Source organism: Drosophila busckii, chromosome 2L, assembly GCF_011750605.1.
Source record: "Drosophila busckii strain San Diego stock center, stock number 13000-0081.31 chromosome 2L, ASM1175060v1, whole genome shotgun sequence".
NCBI lineage: Eukaryota > Metazoa > Arthropoda > Insecta > Diptera > Drosophilidae > Drosophila > Drosophila busckii.
Window position 1 is genome coordinate 17844678 of NC_046604.1, and position 21245 is coordinate 17865922.

Consider the following 21245-nt stretch of genomic DNA (forward strand, 5'->3'; position numbering starts at 1 on the left):
GTTAAAAACTGGCGCTGTCGCTGTGGCAGTCGCAGTCGTTCGCTATGAACTGGAGCCGAAGCACCGAATGTCCTTTATGGATTTAACGAGCAGCCAAATGGCCAAAAGAGCTGCAAAAGCAGCAGCGGCAGCCAAAAGCAGCAGCGACAGCCAACGCAAGCAGCGCAGCCGACGTACAGCAGCAGCGAATCGAAGTGTCGCTAACCGTTGGGTGGCAGCAACAGAGCACAAAGAGCAAGAGCCACTTGCAAAAAGCTTAGACCAACAATAACAACAAGCGTAACAGCGGAGAGAGCGAGAGAGCGCGCCATGTAATAAAGTGCGTAGCATAGTTGCAAGCTTGGAGAAATGTCTGTAGTATAAGACTGCTAAAAGCGCTGCTAAGCAATGGCGCTGTTAACTTGAAGCAGCTGTTAATTTTTGTTTAACAAAAATTTAATATAAAATGTGTAAAATTATTTTATGCAATTTACTTAGTAACTATTTTACATGCATAAGCGCATTAAACGCGTTTATTACTTGTTGCTGTTAACTACAAATGTTAGCTTACATGCGCTCTTTCGAACTGCTGCTGTTAGCAGCTTGGGGAAATGCGCTCAGCGCTCTCTGCTGTTATGTTAGCCAGCGCTGTAGCGCACACACTAGCTGTGCTGCTCTAACGCATGCAAACGCGCATTTATGATTGCCACTTACAATGTCTGTGTGTGTGTGTGTGCTTGTGTGTCATAAATCAAAAAGAGCGCGCTGTGCTGCTTGCTCTCTTGCCGGCTGCTGACGACTGCGGCGAGCGCCACTAAAGGGCCCGACGGCGCACAAATCGATGCGAAACGATAAGCTAACCAATATATGTATGCGCATATGTGTATGTGTGCGTGTATATAGCAGACAAGCCTCATCTTCGGGTAAATAAAACGCAAAAGCAAATTATGACAACTTTAGGCGGAGCAACAGACAGCGACTCACGTTGTTGTTGTTGTTGCTGCTGGCGCTGCTCTCATTTTGATTTTTTTTCTTCGCTTCTTCTTATGCTACTCGTTGGCTCAATCATATTTTTGCTGCTTGCGCTTGTGTGTGTGCGCTCGGCTTCGTATCTGTGTGTGTGCGTTTGCTTTATTTAAACATATTTCGTTTCTTTTTATATCTTTGCTGTTGTTGTTGTTATTTTTTTCTCAGCTTTGCTTTTAGCTTCTTTGGTCCTTTGGGCTGACGCGCTGATAAAATGCCGTCGGTAAAAATTCACATGCAGAGATTTTTATTTGAAATGCAAGGAAAAAAAATAAATTTAGTAATGAAATATATTTTTAAATGTTTTAAAATTATTATACATCAATAAAATTATTAAACTATGCTTTAAGTTAGCAGTAAAGCTGCAAAATTATTGCCTTAAAAGACAAAATCTAATTTAATTTAAAGAGTTAGGCATAGAAATATTTAATTTTATGCTTTTTCACACATTTGTTAAGTCTAGTTATAATTTTTATTTTACTTAGTTACTTTTTAAAGCACAATTAATGTTATATATATATTATGCGTTGTTTGTGCTTATTAGAAAATAAATAAAATAAAAGTAATAAGCATAAAATTTATGCTGTGCTTAATAAATTTAATGCTGCTATATTTAAATATAACTTTTTGCTATATATAACTTATCTAAACTATGTAGAAATAGTTTTTAAATTTTTTTTTTTTATTTAACTGCCAGCTGAGCAGCTTAATTGTTTAACAGTTTATATACATCGATCATTCAATTGGCAGCCTTATCAACGCATAGAAATTGGAAATGTTGCTGGAATTGTAGCGGAGTGGGGAGTGGGGGGTGCTATAGATTGTTGCCCCTATTAGCTGTTAATGCTGCTCAGCCTGTGGCATGAATTATGCATGCAACTTGCAACGCCACCAATTGCATTTCATGCAGTTACAGCTACAGCTACAGATACAGATACAAAATACACATAGATACATTGGCTATGATGTGGCAACCCCTTCTGCCACAAAATGCGGCACGTTAATTCGTGCGTAACAGCTGCATGTGCGTTTATGAATTACTAAAAAGTACTTTAAAATTAGAAAACAAAATGGATGCGCAGAAAAAAAAAACACGAAAATGAAATGATAACAAACAGAACAATGGAATGCAACCCTAATAAAAAATATTATAGGGTGCAGCTTAGATTAAATATATAGCTAGCTCGCTCTAACTGAAATTAGCAAGCTGCAGCAACAAAATTCATTTAAGTGTAAAGTATATATTTTATATATAAAGCCTACGCTTGGAATTTTCTTAAAACTCGTTTTTTTTTAAATGACGCCGATTTGTCTGCGCTAGAAAAATCAACGGAAAAATCAAAAAAGAATAGAACACAAAGCATAATTAAAAAACGTAATAAATTGTGTATGCAACAAATGCTTAATGTCGTTTAAATAAACAAACCATATATATAAAAAAAAAAGGTTGAAATAAATTTATATTATACGTGCCTTGCGGCTACATCAGAGACTTGCACTAATATGACAATTATATATGTAACTATACATTATGCAAAGCAAGCAGCTTATGAGAGGCAACGCTCTTACGCTCTCGAGAGCGTAAAATGTCTCTCACGCTCAAATCACGCACAATGCACATAAATCGACATTTAAATAGTCAATAAAATAATTTTATTTAAATTGACAAACGAACTTTAATAGTGCAGCCCACACATGCGTTGAAAAAAAAATATATAAAATAAAGGTAGAAAGACACGTATGACATTAAATTTTGGGCATGGGAAATTTAAGGCTTACAGCAATTTCAGTTCCAAGCAAACGAAATTGAATTTACTTTGCTTTGTATTAAAATTAAACACGTTAGTTGTAAGTATATGTGCTTTTTTTATCATTATTTATATAAATTTAATACTTAAGCATAGTTATTAATGTTGATGATTTTGATGTAAAGTCATCAAGGCCACATTAGAACACTTTTGTATGCAAACATATTACGCGTCAACTTTATAGTAAAGAATGTAAAATGAAATAGTTGAATGGTAATATAAAACTTTTGATATTCAGATTATGTATATTGTATATTAAAATTTTTAAATAAGTTAAATCAAAATTATTGCAATTTATAATGCAAATAAAAATTACTCATCAACTTTTATAATAAAAATAGAATTAAAATAATTTTTAAACCCTTAGCTTCATATTATATATTGGTATATATATAAGCTATGCATTAATAATTTGATATATATCAATATAATAAGTCTATCTATCTAATATCAATATAATAAATATAATATAATAATGATGTATATAATAAATTTGAGGCTTAAATAAATTTCCAAGCGATCAAAAGCAATTTAAACAAATTTCCTACTGCTGTGTATTAAAATAAAAAGTTAATGAATAAGATTTATTATCATAAAAATTATTTTTCAGTTAAATGATACAAATTAGAAAATATCTATTACTTTAAGAATTAAAAATAATAATTGCACGTCAACTGTTGTAATAAAAATGCAAAATAAAAATTGAATATAAAATTGAATTGCAATAACTTTTGCGCCTTTGAGTGCACAACATATATATTGTTATATATATAAACTATACATTCATAGCTTAATATTTATGTTACATTTGCTTGCGGCTTGTATAAATTTCTCTAAAATTTGCAAGCACTGTATATTTTTCATTTAAAATGTATTTTGTTTAATTTTCTAACCAAATTTAAGAAATTGACCTTGTGCCAAAAGACTTTCGACTCGATTGCGCTTAATCGATTTCTTTGTAAACTCGAAACCAATGTCAACAGCCTTAAAGCAAAACACACAGACTATAGATACACACACAGATACACAGACACAGCTACAAATAGCTGTAGATACATTTATACACAAATAAGCAAATTCAAGTGGAGCTGGGAAATAAAAACGAAGCTAACGGTACACAGAACATTTTTGGTATTTGCCACTCGAAGCGAGAAAACATTTACACACTTAAACGAGGAAAAGCAACAACAGCAAAGCGACAGAGAGAGAGAGAGAGAGAGAGAGAGACCCTTGGAAAATTCGTTCGTTCGGCCAAAGTGTGAATGTCGAAAACCAAATGATGTTGGCTTAAATTTGCTGCCTGTCGCATAGGTAAATAAGCAACAGTTAACAGTTACATGAGACTGTTGTCCTTGCAACAGGAGCAACGAAAAACTAACTGCCGCCCACTAGATTTTCATTGATTTTAGCTGCTCATAACTCAAATGATTTTTCTTTTGGCTGCAATTAACACGCCCCAGTGTCTTGTTAATTGCTCTTGCCACATGCGGCACAGCTCAATTTATGTGGCATTACATCAACTAAAATATCATAAATATACTAAAATGTTAGCGCGCGTGCCGCATGTGGCAATGATTCATGCTGCATGCCACATATGTAAATTTAATTGGCTTTCAAAAATGTCTAGATAAAAATTCCAGCCAGTCCGACTGACTGTAGCATAAACAAGTGCAAATGAGTTATGTTGCAAGTAGTTTTAGTGGCAGGCGTTAAAATACAGTAAATGCTACAAGTAAGCAAGATCAGGCCACGACGACTGGTGAAATTACAAGGTATTCAAATCTAATATTTAAGCCTGTTTATTATATTAATTTTAATATTGTTATATTTAATCGTTTAATTATTAAATTGACAGCAGCTATTCTTTCATCTTAAAAATAAAAATTAGCAGACTTAAATTATATAATAACAATTAAGTATAATACAATTGTTGAACTTTTTAAAAATTTGATCTGCCGTCTTGAATTAATAAAGTAATGAATTTAAAATTTTGTGCTCATAAGTTCACTAAGGATTGGCATTAATTTTAAGCTCTATAAATTTGTAGTTAGAGTTGTAGCTAAAGTTAACATAGCTCGAATATATTTTTGAGCTAATAGCTAACAAAATTTAAGAGTTTATGCATAAAGTTTCAAATTGCATAATCAAAATTTAGTTGCAACCAATATATTGATAGTATTTATTTATTTATTTCAAAAGTAATACTAATAGTATTTATTTATTATGTATTTATTATTTATATTTTTGCAATGATCTTTTAGCCATAAATACAAAATAAATATATAGTCATTCACAACCAATTTTTAAGAAATAAATTTTTTAGCTGCGATATTGACTTATTTATTATTGTATTATTAAAATAATAATTATTATAATGCATACTACGTACTATACAATAAATAAAAAAAAATATAAGATCGTAATCTATTACATTTGATGTAATAAATATCATTTATAATAACAGTTAAGATACAAAGCCAATATTATTTAAATTGTCCAAATAGCTAAAAAAGTCAGCTTGAGTTTCAAAAACAATAATAATATTAAAATAATTGACTTGCTCATATATAAGCACATTACTCCTTGCTTGTTTTTTTTAATTAAATTAAAGCAACTTTAAATGCCGAAATGCTAAACAGCGTCAAGTCGCCCCACTTAAAGTTGCGTGGCTGAACTTTAAATTGTTTGTGCGAAATGAAAATTTAATGACAATTGTTGCATTTACTTAAATGTTGTGCCAGTTTGCAGGCTGTTTAGCTGGCTGAGGGGGCGTTGGGGGGCGTGGTGTTGACAAAAGTAATCATAAGAGAACCCAAAAATAGAAATGTCTGTTGCTTTTCGCAGTCGCTTCCTTTGGCAGTGTCTGTTTTTTTTTTGCATTTTGTAGACTGTCGAGACGGACGGACGGACGAACGGACGCGACTGTCGCAGACTCGCAAAACGTCAACAAGATGTATTAGCTGGTTTCATTATGAGGCAGGCAGCGCTACCACCCACAAGCGAAAGTGTTGCCAGGCAGGACACACACACACATGTGACTGTGTAAGTGTGTGTGTCTTTATTTTGCTTGACAATTTCCGCTTTATTCTAAGCGCTACAGCGTTGTCCTTGCCCCCGAATATAAAAAAGAAGCAGCAGCAGTTGCAAGCTGCTGTCTCTTTCTCTTACTCTTATGCTTTCTCTCTCTATCTTACTCTGTGCGCATTGTTTTGTTTTTGCAGCTTTTTTTTGTAATTTTGGCGTCAGTTTTTGTTGCTCAAATTTCCCTTTGCAAACAACTGTCTCCAATTCTAGCGCTAGCTCGCTCTATCTCGCTCTATCTCGCTCTTTCTCACTCTATATGTGTGTATATGTGTGGCTTACATTTCACTGTATATGTGTTAAAGCTTAAATAATTCAGTTAGCTACAAATTGTTAACAAGAAAAAAAAAACTGCGGGCTACATTTTCATTTCAGGTCAATGTCTAAGCTAGCGCCCTCTAGCGTGCACATTACGCTACCTTTAACATATGTTTTATACAAAAAAAAACAAGCTTACATAGTTTAAATTACATTTATCATATTAAAGTGCAATGTTTAATGCTCTCAACGCTGCTTGAAACATTTTTATTGTTTGTTTAGGTTTTGGCAACAGACACACACACACACACACACACACACATGTATGTTATATATATGCTATATAACGATCGCTGCCATTGTTGTGCGCTCATCATAAAAGAATAAATTCCGCTTGCGAATTTCATCTCCAGCTGAGCTCCGATCCTGACTGCTCCTGCGGCTATTTGTTGTCCTTGCTTTGTGTTTTTTTTTTTATGTTTTTATTTTTGTTGTCTGACGATTTGTCTATATGACAGAGGTTTGACAATTTGCTGCAGTTTTGATTTCCATTTAAGGATTACACAGGATTATGCGTGTTGCTTTCAATGCAAGAAAACAAACTGTCATAAATATTATTGTATAATTAACAAATGTTATGATAGCGCAAATTTAATGCTCAAGCAAAAATAAGTGTGAAAAATATTTCTAAAAATTTTAATTGCAAATAAACTTATTTCCTATAAGCAACAAAATATTTTCTAATACATTTTTATATAAAAAATTGGTTATGATTGAAATAATTATTTTCTATTTGGCTACTCAATCTCCAATAATAATTTTAGGACTACAAACTTTGGCCTTTATATGTTTAATTAATAAGAGCAATTTCTGAAGTATTTAATTTATTAAATAAAAACTGTCTTATATATTTTTTAGTTATTATAAATATTTTAGTCACAAAGCTAACGAATAAACTTCATGTTCATTAAAAATTTGTAGAAATTGTTACTTAAATAAAATAAAGCACGCATTATATATATTATATATTTCTTACAAAGTAAGCTAGTTTTTAATTAAATTTAATGGTTTTTAAATTAAAAAATGCTGCAGCTCAAACTTTTTATATAAAAATCCAGAATCGTTTTCTTCATTTCTAAATTTATTATAATAAACTCTATTTAATTTAAACCACATATAGCTTTAATTTAAATATTTTAATTATACATATTTATTATATAATTCTAGTTTTTAATTAAATTAAATGGCATACAATTAAGAATCGCTGCAGCTCAAGCTTTTTATATATAAAATTCCAGCAGCGCTTGCTTCATTTCTAAAATTTATGATGAGAAAATGAAAAGTTTAGCCCAAAACCTCAAATGCCCAAAGCCGCTGCTGGCTTAATGAGCACATTAAAAAGGTATCAAAAATACCTCAAAAATAATTCACACACTTCACACATTCTCTCATTAGTTATGCCAAACATGCGCCCAAACTTTAATTTCTAGCACATAATTAAAGATAAAAAATATATATGCATATATATAAAATGCAGCGGCTTGCATTTCAATTATTTTCAATAGGCACAATTTATGTTTATTTGGTATCCAAATTGCGTCAGCTTTGAGCCTAAAGGGCTCATAAACTTGGCTTGGAAATTCTTTTAAGGTAAAACCAGCTGCCATAATGGGGATTTGCATTTTGAAATCGAATTTTCAGCAATATAAAAATCCGCGCATAAACTTTCATATGAGCCCGCATTGAAACGCTAAGTACACCCCAAAGAGACGCCCCACACACACCCCCCAAATCCTTGGAGAACTTTGCGCTGAGCTCACGCATTACGTAAATGAATTTCACACACACACACACATGAATTAGCTGGCACACTCCTTGCTGCTGTGCTTAAGACTTTTGTCACACACCCACACACCACCCGTACCCCCCCTTTCTAAGCTCACACCCTTATATGAGGGAGCTCAGCACCCTCGAACATTGACACAAGTTTATTGTTGCTCGTAATTTGCAACTGGCAGTTCAAGTTTTTTAATGTACCCATCAATGCGCGTTCGTATGTGTGTGTGTGTGTGTGTGTGTGAGGGTGTCATGCACGTTACACAAACATATGCATATAATGACGCTTTTATATACATATAAGCATATGCATGTATATAATTGAATTAAACAATTTCGTAAAATGCTAAATGATGCGTCAATATGGAGGCAAAACGCTTTGCAACTTTAACTTTCAACATGGCAGCGGCACAAAAAAAAACAACAAAAAACGAAACGGACAACGCATTTGCATAAATACATAATTATTACCCTCAAGACGATATGGTATATATATATTTATATACTAGGGTGTGTGTACTTTACATTTGCTGCTTATGCTAGCCAAAAATTTTATTGTTGCTAAGTAAAGGCATTTGGCTAAAAATTTATAGTATTAAAAATTTATAAAAATTAGTCAAAGCTTTATTTAGTTGTAAAAAATAGATTCAAAGCGTTTGCTATACTTTTTTTTTTAATATTAATTCATTTAATGTCAACTATAAACAGTCGACGGTAAAAGAAATGATTACAAAAAATATTTACAATTAAAATTTTAATCATAAAAACAAATAAATTTTAAATAAAATAAAATGATTACAATAAAATATTTAAAATTAAAATTTTAAACACAAAACCAAGTAAATTTTAGCTTATGCATAAATTATTGTATGTAAGTTGAAAATTAACTTCGTTTGTTTAATTAACTATAAATATATTAACCATACAAATTATTATTGTGCTTGCAATAAATAATAAATACAATTAAAAATGTAATCTTATTGTAGTAAATATTACTATATATATATATTTTTTTTAGTTTTTTATTTACTTTTAACAAATATATGAAAGAAAAGTGTTTAACTTTTAAGCATTTTAATAGAAAAATTGCTGCGCCATCTAATTTTTAAATTATAAATTACGCTTAGAAAGAAATCAGCTAATATAATAAAAATTTAGCAAATTTCTTAGAATAGAAATGCGCCATCTTTTTTTGTTGTTTATTTCAGTAATAGATATGATAATTATTTATTTGTACCCACAAAATTATACAAAGTGCTTGACAAATTTGTATTTATAGTGGTACACCAAAGAAATAAATAAAAAGAACAAACTGTAATCGATATAGCTTGCAGTTTTCCAGCACAAAATTTCCACGCAGCCATAAATTGAAAACTGAAGCAAACTGACAAAATATCAAATGTCGCTACCAAAAGCAAATTATGTGTAATGCAATTTGTTTGCTCAAAAATTTCTTAGGCATTAAGCGGGAATTATATTTGCGTCGTCGCACAATGAAATAATTGATATGTAAAATAATATATATTGTCAACAAAGACAGAGAGAGAGAGAGAGCGACAAATCTCTAATGATGATGCTCGGCCATTGTGTGGGACTGTTGATTCCTTTTTTATTGTCCCTGCTGCTGCCTGCTGTGCGCTTAATATAATAATCATAATAAATGCTTAATAATTTGACAATCATCAAAGGACGAAGCGACAGAGATTGGTATTTAATAGTTAGGTAGACAGCAGCCTTGAGGCTTAATGAACTCGAGCACAAAAAGAAGGAAAAATGAAATGCCAGTTGACAAATTTGCTGAGCCTGATCCTTATACAAAGCAGAGCGCAGGAGCTCGACTCAGTGGCTTTTGTTTAAGATATTGCGGTTGATTGCACACGATTTGAGTCCCTTGCGGCAACAGTAGCTGTTGCAGCATTGTTGCCAAGCCAAAAAAAAATAGAAAATAATGTAAAGAAAATTTGTCAACACAAGTTGCAAGCTGAAGCGGCACTTAAATCAATTTGGCTGCGGCTTTATAGATCACACACACACACATACAGTTGCTTGCATAAGTATGCAACCAGCTGCTTTTGTGCGTATTTTTTATTGATATTTAATTTATATGCCTCACAAATTACATATTGACACGCTGATGGTTTTTTAATATGCACACACACATACATGTGGGTGTGTGTGTGTGTCCGCCTACTTATTTCACTGCTAAGCGGTCAGCTGGCGGTCTTGCTACAATAAAAATAAAAATTTCATTAAATTGAATTTATACATTTAATTTATTACCAGCGCGCATTTTTATCAAATTTTTCTCGTTGATATCGTAGGGCGCAGCTTAAAATAAAAAAAATTGATATATACATCGTTACGCTTTACAATTTTTACAGTTAACGTTTGCCTTGGCTTCATTGCACACAGTCGACGTCGCTGCCGACGTCGTCGTCGTCGCTTCATTTTAACATTAACAGCTGCGGTTATGTTGGTTAACAAACATTTTATTGGCAGTTCAATTTCGATTTTTAATTAACGCGTAAAATATTTCTCTGTCCCAAGCACAAAATGCCACAACGCATTACAAAGTAAGGCACAAATACATGCAGAAAGTTGAGACTACTGTGTGTGTTTTTTTTTTCATTTAAATGTTACTTATATACTTAACTTTTATTAATAAAAATTGAATTGGCTTAAGCATTAAGCTTTCAATATATTTATAGCTTAAGCTTAATATTTTAATAAATTTGTATGCATTTATTTTCAACAATTTAAAATATGTTTTAAATTATGAAGAGTTTATTAAAAGCATTTAAGATAAATCAAGCTTATATTTTAAATTAAATGTGCTTTCAAAAGAAAAAGTAAAATAATTATTTATAGTAAGAAATTCAATTAAAATAAATAGCAATAAAATAAATAGGTATCAACATTTTTAGAATACTTTAAATAAAAAAAGTGAAACAATTATTTATAGTTAGAAATTAAATAAAAATAAATTGTAATAAAATATGTAGCTATAAAATTTAATAGAATATTTTAAGATTTAAAAAAAACATTATTTTTGTAGCATTAAATTTTATATTTGCTTATTCTATTTAAACAAGCTTAAAATAGAAATAAACAAAGGCACATATAAAAAAACAAATGTAACAAATTTTTTAAAGCTGCAAATAACAAGTACATTTTTTTTTTAATTTATAAAGCTAAAAATAAATTTATTGCATTTTGTAATATTTTAATTTGTAGCTTTTTTCAAACAGACAAGCTCAAAAGCAAAAGTTACAAGCAAATTTTAGCTTGCAGTTTGTTTCAAAAATGTTGCAATATTATTTAAAAATTATACGCTTTACACTGCGCAACAAATTCATGCACTGAGCGCTTGCAAAAAGCCTTTGAGCCCAACAGCGACGACGACAAATCCAATTAGAGCGTCAACTGCATTTATTTGATATTTGCCAACTAACAATAAACACACTGCTAAATTACAACAACAACAACAATAAAAATGACAACAACAAACAGTAGCGCTGTAGTAACAATAACAAGAACAACCGCAACAATATCGATAACAACACATAAAATAAAACAAAAGCAACAGCAACAGCAACAAAATAAAAAGCGAATGCAAATTAAAACGCCTCGGGGTCGCATCTTTAGGGCTTCGCATGGGGCGTTTTGGGGGGGTGGGTGGTTGGTTAGAGTAGAGCACTCTATATAAATACATATATCATTGCATTGCGTATTGTGCTATATATATATATATATAACAATTTTTTCATGCCTTGCATTAAATTGCATTTAAAAAAAAAACACACAAAGTGCAAAGAAAATGGCAACAACAAAAGCTGCAATACAAATGCGATTAAATTGCAAGTCTTAACACTAGCTGCGGTAAAAAGAGAGAGCGAAGTAGTGTGTTAGAGTGAGACAGCGCGAGCGCTTGTAATGCACATTAAACCATAGAAAACGAAAAATTGTTCAAAGTCTGCGCAAATAAAATGCAGATAAAGCAAAATTAAAAATCGATATGCTGGGGCGTGCAGTGGGCGTGGCTGCTGCTACACTGTCTGCTTTATTTTTATTTGTTTTCTTTTTACGCTTACTGCATATAATACAAAGTAAAACAAAAAAAAAAAAAGTAAGAACTTAAGCGTATTAAATTGGATTTGTACTCAAAAGCTGCAAATAAACATGGCTGTATGTGTGTGTGTATCTGTGTGTGTGTGTACATTTGCATATGTATATAGCATTTAAATCTAACATTATATTAAGCAACACTCGTTGCCTTTATGCATATGCATGAGTCTTCAAAAAATTGCATATTTTATTTTATTTTGCTTTCAATGCATATTTTATTTACATACTAAAGTATTTTATAAAAATTAAATTTTATAGCAGTTTTATTGTTTTACCTAAGCTTGCAACATGCTACAATATTGTGCAGCTAAGCTGACTACATTTAATATTGTTAAGCTGTTCAATATGCATAGCTTACAAAATAAAATAATTTTAAAGCCTGTGGTATAATTTTTTTATACAAATTTTTAACACAAGCGCTTTAAAATGCATAAATAATGTTTGGAATTTTTTATAAATATTTATGCAAGCATTAAATCATTAAAACGCAGCTAAAATATTAAAACAATTTAGATTTAGGCAAAAAAAAGCATAGAACATATTTAAAAAAAATCTTGTAAAAATGTTATAATAATATTTTGTTTATTATTAAGCAAAAATTGTATTAATAAGTAAATTTTGTTATATAAACTTAAAATGCGCTGCTTTAAATAATTTTTTATACGCTAAATTAAAACAAATAAACAAGCAGCGAAATAATAAATATTAAAGCAGCAATTCCAAAATTATATTTAGTATAAATATTATTAAAAAAATATTTTTGTGCTATTATGCAAGTTAATAATTATTAAAAAATATTATTTAAAATATATTACATACAAGTTATTACTTCTATTAAATTACCAAATCAAAAATAATATTCCTACATTAAATAATATGTAGGAATATAATTTTTTATTGCCTAATTTAATAGAAGCAATAACTTGTATTATATAAATAATATAAATAACTTGAGAAAATATTGCAGCTCTTATATTAATTTCATATTTAAATATAAGAAACTTTTTATTAGTAAGAATAAATCTTTCAATTATAGTGGATATATATTACATATTTTATATATATCATTAGCTTTTTCAACTATTAAACATTTAGGCTGAATATTAAAAGCTTTAATAAAAGTAACTATTTGATTAACTTATTTTAGATGCTATTATTTTTTAACATTAGTATTAACAGTAATGCAGCATTTTTTTTAATGCTAAACGATAGTTTAGTCAGCAATACATAAATATTTTTTTTACTACAAATATCATTCGCTTCACTGCCTTGCGCGTCTGCCCCATCAATTTGTTGTTGACATTAGACCACAACCCAGAGCACTAAATGGAAATGCATTAAAAATTGATTTACGTTTGCCATTTACGCTCATAAATTTGTAGCTATTTAGCGGTGTGTGCTGCCCCCGCCCCCCGTAGCCGCAACACTCACTAAAAAACAAGGCAAGCAACAAATTGTCAACAACACAAACAATAACAACAGACAACAGCGGCAACAACCACAAGACAGCCCCAGCAAGAATGAAAAAAAAACTGAAATATTACACTCAAATATTAAAAAAGCAAAAAGGAAGTGAACTGAAGCGAGCCCAGCGGAAGCGCTGAGTGTAGAATTTTCCCTTAAAAAGAAAAGAAGAAAAATAATACATAAAAATAGCATTGACATTGCGTTGACAGTTTCGTAGGTAAGAACAACTGTTAGTCAGGATACGTGCCCCACATAAAAAGAAAAGAAAAAGTAAAATAAATTATTTATTTATGTCTTTACTCTTGAGTTGCATGTGCGTAGACAAAAGGAATTTCCAGGGCTCTAAAGATATGATATGATATGACTTATTGAGAGCTATAAATTAAAATAGAGTGAAGCTAATTTATTATATAATTGCATATGCTATGTAAATTGATTAGAACTTTCATTTAAAAAAATTTCTATAGCGCGAGCAGCGATACCAAGGGAGCTGTTTCTAAAAAACGAAAGATTAGTGAGTCTAAAATATTTTAAAATATTTTTGATTAAATATTATTGAACATTACATTTTTTAATTATATTTCCTGAACTCCAGCAGCGGAACCAAGCGACATATTAATCAAAAATAAAGCCTAACTAGGCCTAAATTATTCTAAATTTTTTTAAATTAATAATTATTGATTGTTATATTTTTTTAAATATATTTTTATAGCTCTAGCAATAAAACAAAGGGAGCTATTAGTGAAAAATTAAAGATTACTGAGCCTTAAATATTTTTAAATATTTTTTAAAGAACTTTTATTGATTATAACATTTTTTAATTGAATTTCTTAAACTACAGCAGCTGAATCAAGCGACATATTAATCAAAAATAAAAGATAATTAAGCCTAAATTATTCTAAAATATTTTTTAATAAATAACTATTGATTGTTACATTTTTTAAATATATTGCTTCAGCTATAGCAAGTGACCTGTTAGTGAAAAATTATAGATTACTAGCCCTATTTAAATTAAAATATTTTTTCATTAAAAATTAATGAATATTACTTTCTTTATTTATATTTCCTTAACTACAGCAACAGAACTAAGCCACTTATATATTCTAAAATATTTTTTAATTAATATTTATTGATTGTAACATATTTTAAATTTATTTCTACAGCTCTAACAATTTATAAATAAATATTAGTCTAAAATGAAAGATTATTAAGCCCACTTTGAGATACAAATAAATTTTCATAGACAAAGTTTGAAGTTCAATATAAGAAACTTCAATTGAAACTAATCTTTGGGCCTGCTTCACATTTCAGTTGAATAAACTTGGATGCCAAGGGTTGTATCTAATGGTGTCCAGTGTTAACAGAGGCAATAGATTTTTATTGTAAAACCGAGACAAACAAAAGAATTTTTCTCTCTTTTACAGAATCAAAAGCAATAAATTTGATGACATTTATTGGATTTTGTGTGTGTGTGTCAGGACTCGGACACTCCTTGCATCATTTAGCCTCGGCTTTATGATAGTTGACTCCTTCGTCAAAATGTGTGTATACATGTGTGTGTCCATGTGTGTGTGTGTGTGCGGCTCGTGCGGGTGTCAGTTTCGGACTCAATGGCACAATTTTAAGAGGCACTTGAACAGGCTTCCGTTGCTGGACGGGCCTTGTCATTAGGCCAATGCCCAATGCTCAATGCTGAGGGCGGCGAACGCGTGTCAGACTTTTCAACCCCCGCCCTACCTTTAGAGCAAGCAAATAGTTCCGTTTTGGCCAGTTGGTAGCATATATAATAACAATAACAATAAACCTTAGACACTAGACAATGCTGCTGGACCAAATGCGGTGGCAACTCAGCCAAAATAAAAATTTAAAAAAGGGGGAGGTCAGCAGTTTAAATTGTGTCAGCTCTGTCTCTATTGTGATAACTCTATTACTGGAGCTGCAGCCGGCCCAGCATGCGAGTACGAAAAATTGAAATATTACACATTTTATTGTTAAAATTGCAAAAACACAATGCAGCCTTTTTCGCTTGACCTTTTGCCACACAGCTGACCAAATGACCCAGCACATTAAGCAGCAGGGAACATAAAGTGCCAACTATGAGTGGGTTCTGTCACATACGATATCAATAAAGGCTGCTAATGATATATATAAAGCATTATTCAAAGCAAGCAAGTTTCGGATTTAAAATATAGTTGGGAGAAATTGTTAATAAAGTAGCAGACAACTAGAGGAAACTTTAAATATTGTGTTATAAATAAATCAATAGCAAAATAAATTAATGAATGCATGAATTATGGAGCTAAACTCGTATAAGTAATATTTAGATTTTTTTTAATATTAGTACGCTATTTAAATTATTGATTTGCACAATTGTTAATAAAGTTACAGTTGAGGCAGCTAGTAAAAGCTTTAAATAAAATATTATAAATTTAAATCAACAGCAAGATGAATAAATAAAAAAATAAATTATGTACTAAACGCATTTTAGTATTAGTAATACTTGTAGTTATTTAATATATACTAAAAGCTGCAATAATAAGCCTTAAATATTGTGTTATAAATTTAAATCAACAGCAAAATAAATAAATGAATGAATTATGGAGCTAAACTCGTCCCAGTATAAGTAATACTTGAAGTTATTTAATATTAGTTTGCTATTTAAATTGAGAGAGAGAGAGAGTTGAGGCAGCTAGCAAAAGCTTTGAATAAATTGTATATATTTAAATTCCATAAATTTAATTCACCTTTTTTTAATTAAACTTGTCTTAGTATAAATAATACTTGGAGTTATTTAATATATACTACTTACTTACTTGGGTGGCCATAACAAGCCGTTATTGGCCCAAGTGTGGATATGTTCTTCTCCACTTGCTGCTACCATCGGAGGCGCGGTCGTCCCCTTCGCTTTCGCTTCATATAACTTTCTCGCTGGAGCTGCTTCCTCCATGCGTAGAACATGTCCGGGCCAGCGCAAACGTTGTATTAAAATGCGCTGGACCATGATATAATAATAGAAGGTAGCGGACTGCGCTCTTGGGTTACTTAGTTTGTGCTGATCGCCAGCGAGCGACTCAAGCAAAGTACCCAAAACACTCAAAACGAAGAACGCAGTCCACTACCTTTTATTATTGTATGATGGGCTGGACAACGTACGCTCATACAGCTCGTGGTTTGTCCCCAACACGAACGGGAGCGAAGATCTTGCGGAGAATTTTTTCGCTCGAACACTCCAAGAGCAGCTGCATCTCTGCATCTGTGTGACCATACAGAAGCTTGCGTATTATGAGCGTATTGTAGATCGAGAGAGGGTTCGATCGAGAGAGGGCTCTGCTACACATTTGCTTACTTAGCCCAAAGTAACATCTATTAGCAAGTGTGATTCTTCGTCTGATCTCCAGGCTGACATCATTCAAGGTATGTGAATTCCTTGACCACTTCGAAAGTAGTGGGAACCAAGGCGCCGCATATACTACTTAGTCTTGCCCTCGTTCATATAATTTAATATATACTAAAAGCTGCAATAATAAGCCTCAAATGTTATAGCTGGCACCAAATGCATTTAAAATAAAAGTAAAAAACAATTAACACAGCTTAAGCAATTATTTAATAAATGTTGAGCACAGCTGCCGCAAACTGAGGCAAATAATTTCATTTTAATATGAAGCGATCTATTTAAACTCGCCTCTTATTTCACTATTTATTATATATTTAATCAATTAACATAGCTTAAGCAATTATTTAATCAATTTTGAGCACACTGCAGCGATGAATTGCGTTTTAATACACGCACTCCCCCCCTTATAAACTTAAATGAGTCTACGATTTATTTAGCTGATCAAATTGAAACGCATTTCATATTTTAGCCAATTAGAAAAGCAAACTCAATGGAGCCAGCCCAACAAGCGTCACTAATTGGCAGCCATTTAACACTTTCAGACCCACAACCCGCGCGCGCCCCTCCCCTTACAACGCCTACAGTCTCCCTACGCTTGTGCCTAATCGCTCAGCTGCCATGGAGAAGCGTTTGGCTTGGCTACTGGGGGGCAGCAGGCAAGAGATCAAGAAGGGGCTACGAGCTGCATAGCTGCTGATGATTAATCGCTACAGAAATTGTTTGTTTTCATAAACAATTTTTGAATAGACGCGCTACACGTTGCCAGAACTCTGGGGTGGGTGTTTCCTGGGTTCAAAAGAGTTAAATCGTTTCGAGTGTATCTTAATGCGTATGACTGCGATGACTTTCGACTTGTTGTTGTCGATTGCATTTCATGTTTGGAATTTAAAAAGAGTTGATAAATCAAAATCAAAGGGGGCAGCAGACAAATGAACAACCAAAAAGACTTTAAGGTGTTAATTGTCAGCAATTAAAACTAGACAAAGAGCGAGAGAGCGAACTGCACTAAAAATAGTTTCTAAAAACAACATTTGTTGTGTTTTTTTAGCGTTGACATTTCAAATTTATGAAATTTAGCTGCTGCATTTTCTACATTTTCACATATTTTTCATTTAGCTATAAAAAATGCTTTCAACAGGTGACTAAACAAATTCCCCTATATAGCATTTATTTATAGCATTTAAATCATTTGTTTTTTCTTTGTGGCTTTTATGTTTTTTAACATAAATCGTGAGCTGTTTAAATATTGAGCTGCATTAAAAAATAGTCAACAGCATTTACCTGTGCTCAGCTCCTGGCGCGCTCAAGGACACTTGTGTCCTTCTAAGCCTCTAAGGCTTAAGTGCATTATGTGTCTATAGCAATTATATATTTATGAACCTCATAACTAGGCGATTTATGAGGTCATCTTTAGCTGCATTGTCTACGCTCTTTGTAGAGCGTGTCCTTTGTGTGTCCTGTCGACCATAAATAAACCTGTTTTAAAACGCTCAAACATAACTGTAACGCAGCTGTAGCGATAAGCAGCTGTAGGTACTTAGAAATTTTAATCTTAAATCAAGCAACATTTTTAAAATATTGAATTTTTATATAAGAAAAATGCTTGAGAATATTTTAAACAGTTGTAAAGTGGAGTAAAAAATGCTAATTTATATTTTGCATTTAAAGCTGAGCTATATTTATTTTAAAAGTTGTACTTTTAATTAATTTAAACTGAAATAAAAAGATTTTAAATTCAACTTATATGAAATTAAAATGCAATAATATTTGTTTAAGTTATATAATTATATAATGCTATAAAATCGATATTGCCTTTATTTTTTTTTTAATATTATTTTATTAAATAAACTATGACTATTCTTAAAACTTAGCAATCGTCGATTTTGCTGCTCTCTCATTTCTGTAGCTTGTAGCTTAAATAAAATTTTTTTCGACAGTCAAAATCTTGCCCGCCCACAGTTAACATCGTAAAAATTTATTTTAATAAATAAAAATTTGACGCGAGTTGAGTTTAAATTTTTGGCAACAAAAAAAATACGTAAAACGTAAATTATAAATATGGCTTATGGTGGAAATGGTGGCCACGCTGGCGGCGGCGGCGGCATGGCCGAGTTCGGCTGGGATTACATGGGCGGCGGTGGCGGCGCGCCCAACATGTATCCGCAAATGGGACAAGTGAATCCTTCCTCGTTTGGCGGCGGTCAGCAGTGGCTGCATTCGAATCAGAATCATGGCGGCAACTATGCATCGTCTATGCCACAAGGTCAGGCCTCGCCCGCGCCCTTCGAGGACTACAATCAGTCCATGATGCGTCAGTTTGCCATGCCCAAATCTGAAGGCAAAGCAAATATGTAGTAAGTTTTTAATTTTCAATATAAATAATAATTAATAAACTTGCCTTTTAGCAATATGCAGGGTGCGCAGCAAGACAATAGCATGGGCATGAGTCCCATGGGTGGCTTTGGCGGCTATCCTAGCAGCATGTCCCGCAATGGTTTGGGCACACCTGGAGCTGGCGGCGGCATGGGCGGCGGCATGGGCGCCGGCATGGGCGCTGGCATGGGTGGTGCAGCCAACAGCGGCTACAGCAGTAGCTGGTGATCTCTCTCTCTCTCTCTCACTGGTTATAAAAAAAAATATTACACATATTTGCGCGCACTACAAAAATTCTGAATTGATATATTTTTATATTTTATATCTTGTTTTGGCATATGGAAATTGTTGTTCGAGCTGCTACAAATATTTATATAAATGCATAATATAATAATAGCCAAAAATAATGTTAAGCAGTATTTTTTTATTTATATTTAATCGATTTCATCTAGCAATTAATCATTGCACTTGTTGCGTAATCATCGATAGTTCGTGACTATCACATTACATAATTGCTCACGCCCACGTCCCGCCGTGAGTCATTTCGGCGCCTTTATTCTAAGCGGGAGTCTGTGCTAATTTTTTCGCAGTGAAAATTCGTTTTTTAACTATCAAATAATAAAGTAATATCGTGTTCGGTGTGTTTATTTAACTTAGTATATGTTAATTCATAGGTGCAACTATGTTTTTAAGTGAAATTCAATGTTTAATATAGTAAATTCATATTTTCTTAGTTACTGCGCAATAAGTGCGCGCGCTCTTCTCTTAAGCTAGGCGCGGCGGCAAGAGAGCCTTTGATTTTTTTTCTCCTTTTTTTTACGTTCTAATTGTGCAGTGGCAATTGATCACTAAGTGCAAATTAATACTTGTGCAATAAGTGTTTAAATATATAAAATATAAGTGTTTAATAAATAAATATGTTGAAGTGTAAAGAGTGCAAATCAATTGCTTAAATATGCGTATTGCTTGCTTAGCTGCAAGTGCATGCGCTCTCTTTCTTTTTTTCCTTTTTGTTATGTTTAATGAAAAGCGCTTAATTGAATAAAAAGTGCATAAATAATGTGTAAGTGTGTGTGTTAAAAAAAATGTGTGTTAGTGATTGTGTTAAATACTTCGCTTGCTTGCTGCTTTTCATACTTTGACATGTGCCTAAGCGGTAAGTGCGCTCTTTAACTCTTGCTCTTAAGCTAAGTTCATTACCCGCCATCTTCTTTTTTTCGTTCAATTGTGCGCTCTGCTTCTTTTAACTTAGGTGCGCTCTGACCTAACGGCGCTTTCAGCTCTTGTTGGTTGTTGTTACCGAATCCAATATGGAATCCGCTCTCTTTTTCGCTGCTCATATTTTTCGCTGCTCATAACTTTTCGCTGCACACAGTTTCGACTGCGCTGCTTTCGCTTGCTTTTGCTTTTGCTATGCCTGCGTCAACTGCGCTGCTGTTGCTGATTAGAACTGCAGGGGTTGCAAATTATTCAAAATAACTGCATTAACCTACGATTTGGCTGCTGTTGTGACCTCTGTCAGCATCTGCGCGAGGGTTCAAGTGTATAAATTATGATGATACTATTAGTTAGCATGTCATTTGACTGGCAGTGCCATAAATAACTAAACAAAAGATACAACTGCAATGCGCCAAGTTTAGGGAGAGCGCAGCAGCAGCTAAAGATACATTTTTATTAATAAATTTATTTTCTTTGGTTTTTTTCACGGGAGCGCGTGTGTAATGATCTGTCGCTGTGGATCAGCGGATTATTGGTAAACCAAAAGCATTTTTCATTCCCAAATAGAATTAACAAAATTCTTGAACTAACTGTGTCTTTGCTACAGTTATGAGGCGATTCGTTGTGCTCCAAATATTTGACTACCAACCCAACACCCCCGCTCTATTTTGTTTATGCTA

General features: G+C 32.4%; 1 protein-coding gene across 1 annotated transcript; it reads left to right on the top strand.

The window, feature by feature from the left end:
- Positions 1-18957: 18957 nt before the first annotated feature.
- On the top strand, positions 18958-19754 carry LOC108607777 (glycine-rich cell wall structural protein 1.8). Its single transcript, XM_017998810.1, has 2 exons — positions 18958-19328; positions 19380-19754. Exons 1-2 carry the CDS (start codon positions 19033-19035, stop codon positions 19573-19575), a joined length of 492 nt encoding a protein of 163 aa, XP_017854299.1. The 5' UTR covers positions 18958-19032; the 3' UTR covers positions 19576-19754.
- Positions 19755-21245: the final 1491 nt, after the last annotated feature.

Excerpts from the sequence above, each read along its gene's own strand:
- LOC108607777 (XM_017998810.1), top strand. The coding sequence starts at position 19,033 with ATGGCTTATGGTGGAAATGGTGGCCACGCTGGCGGCGGCGGCGGCATG. Across the intron at positions 19,329-19,379 it reads GAAGGCAAAGCAAATATGTA|CAATATGCAGGGTGCGCAGC; the intron begins GTAAGTTTTTAA and ends CTTGCCTTTTAG.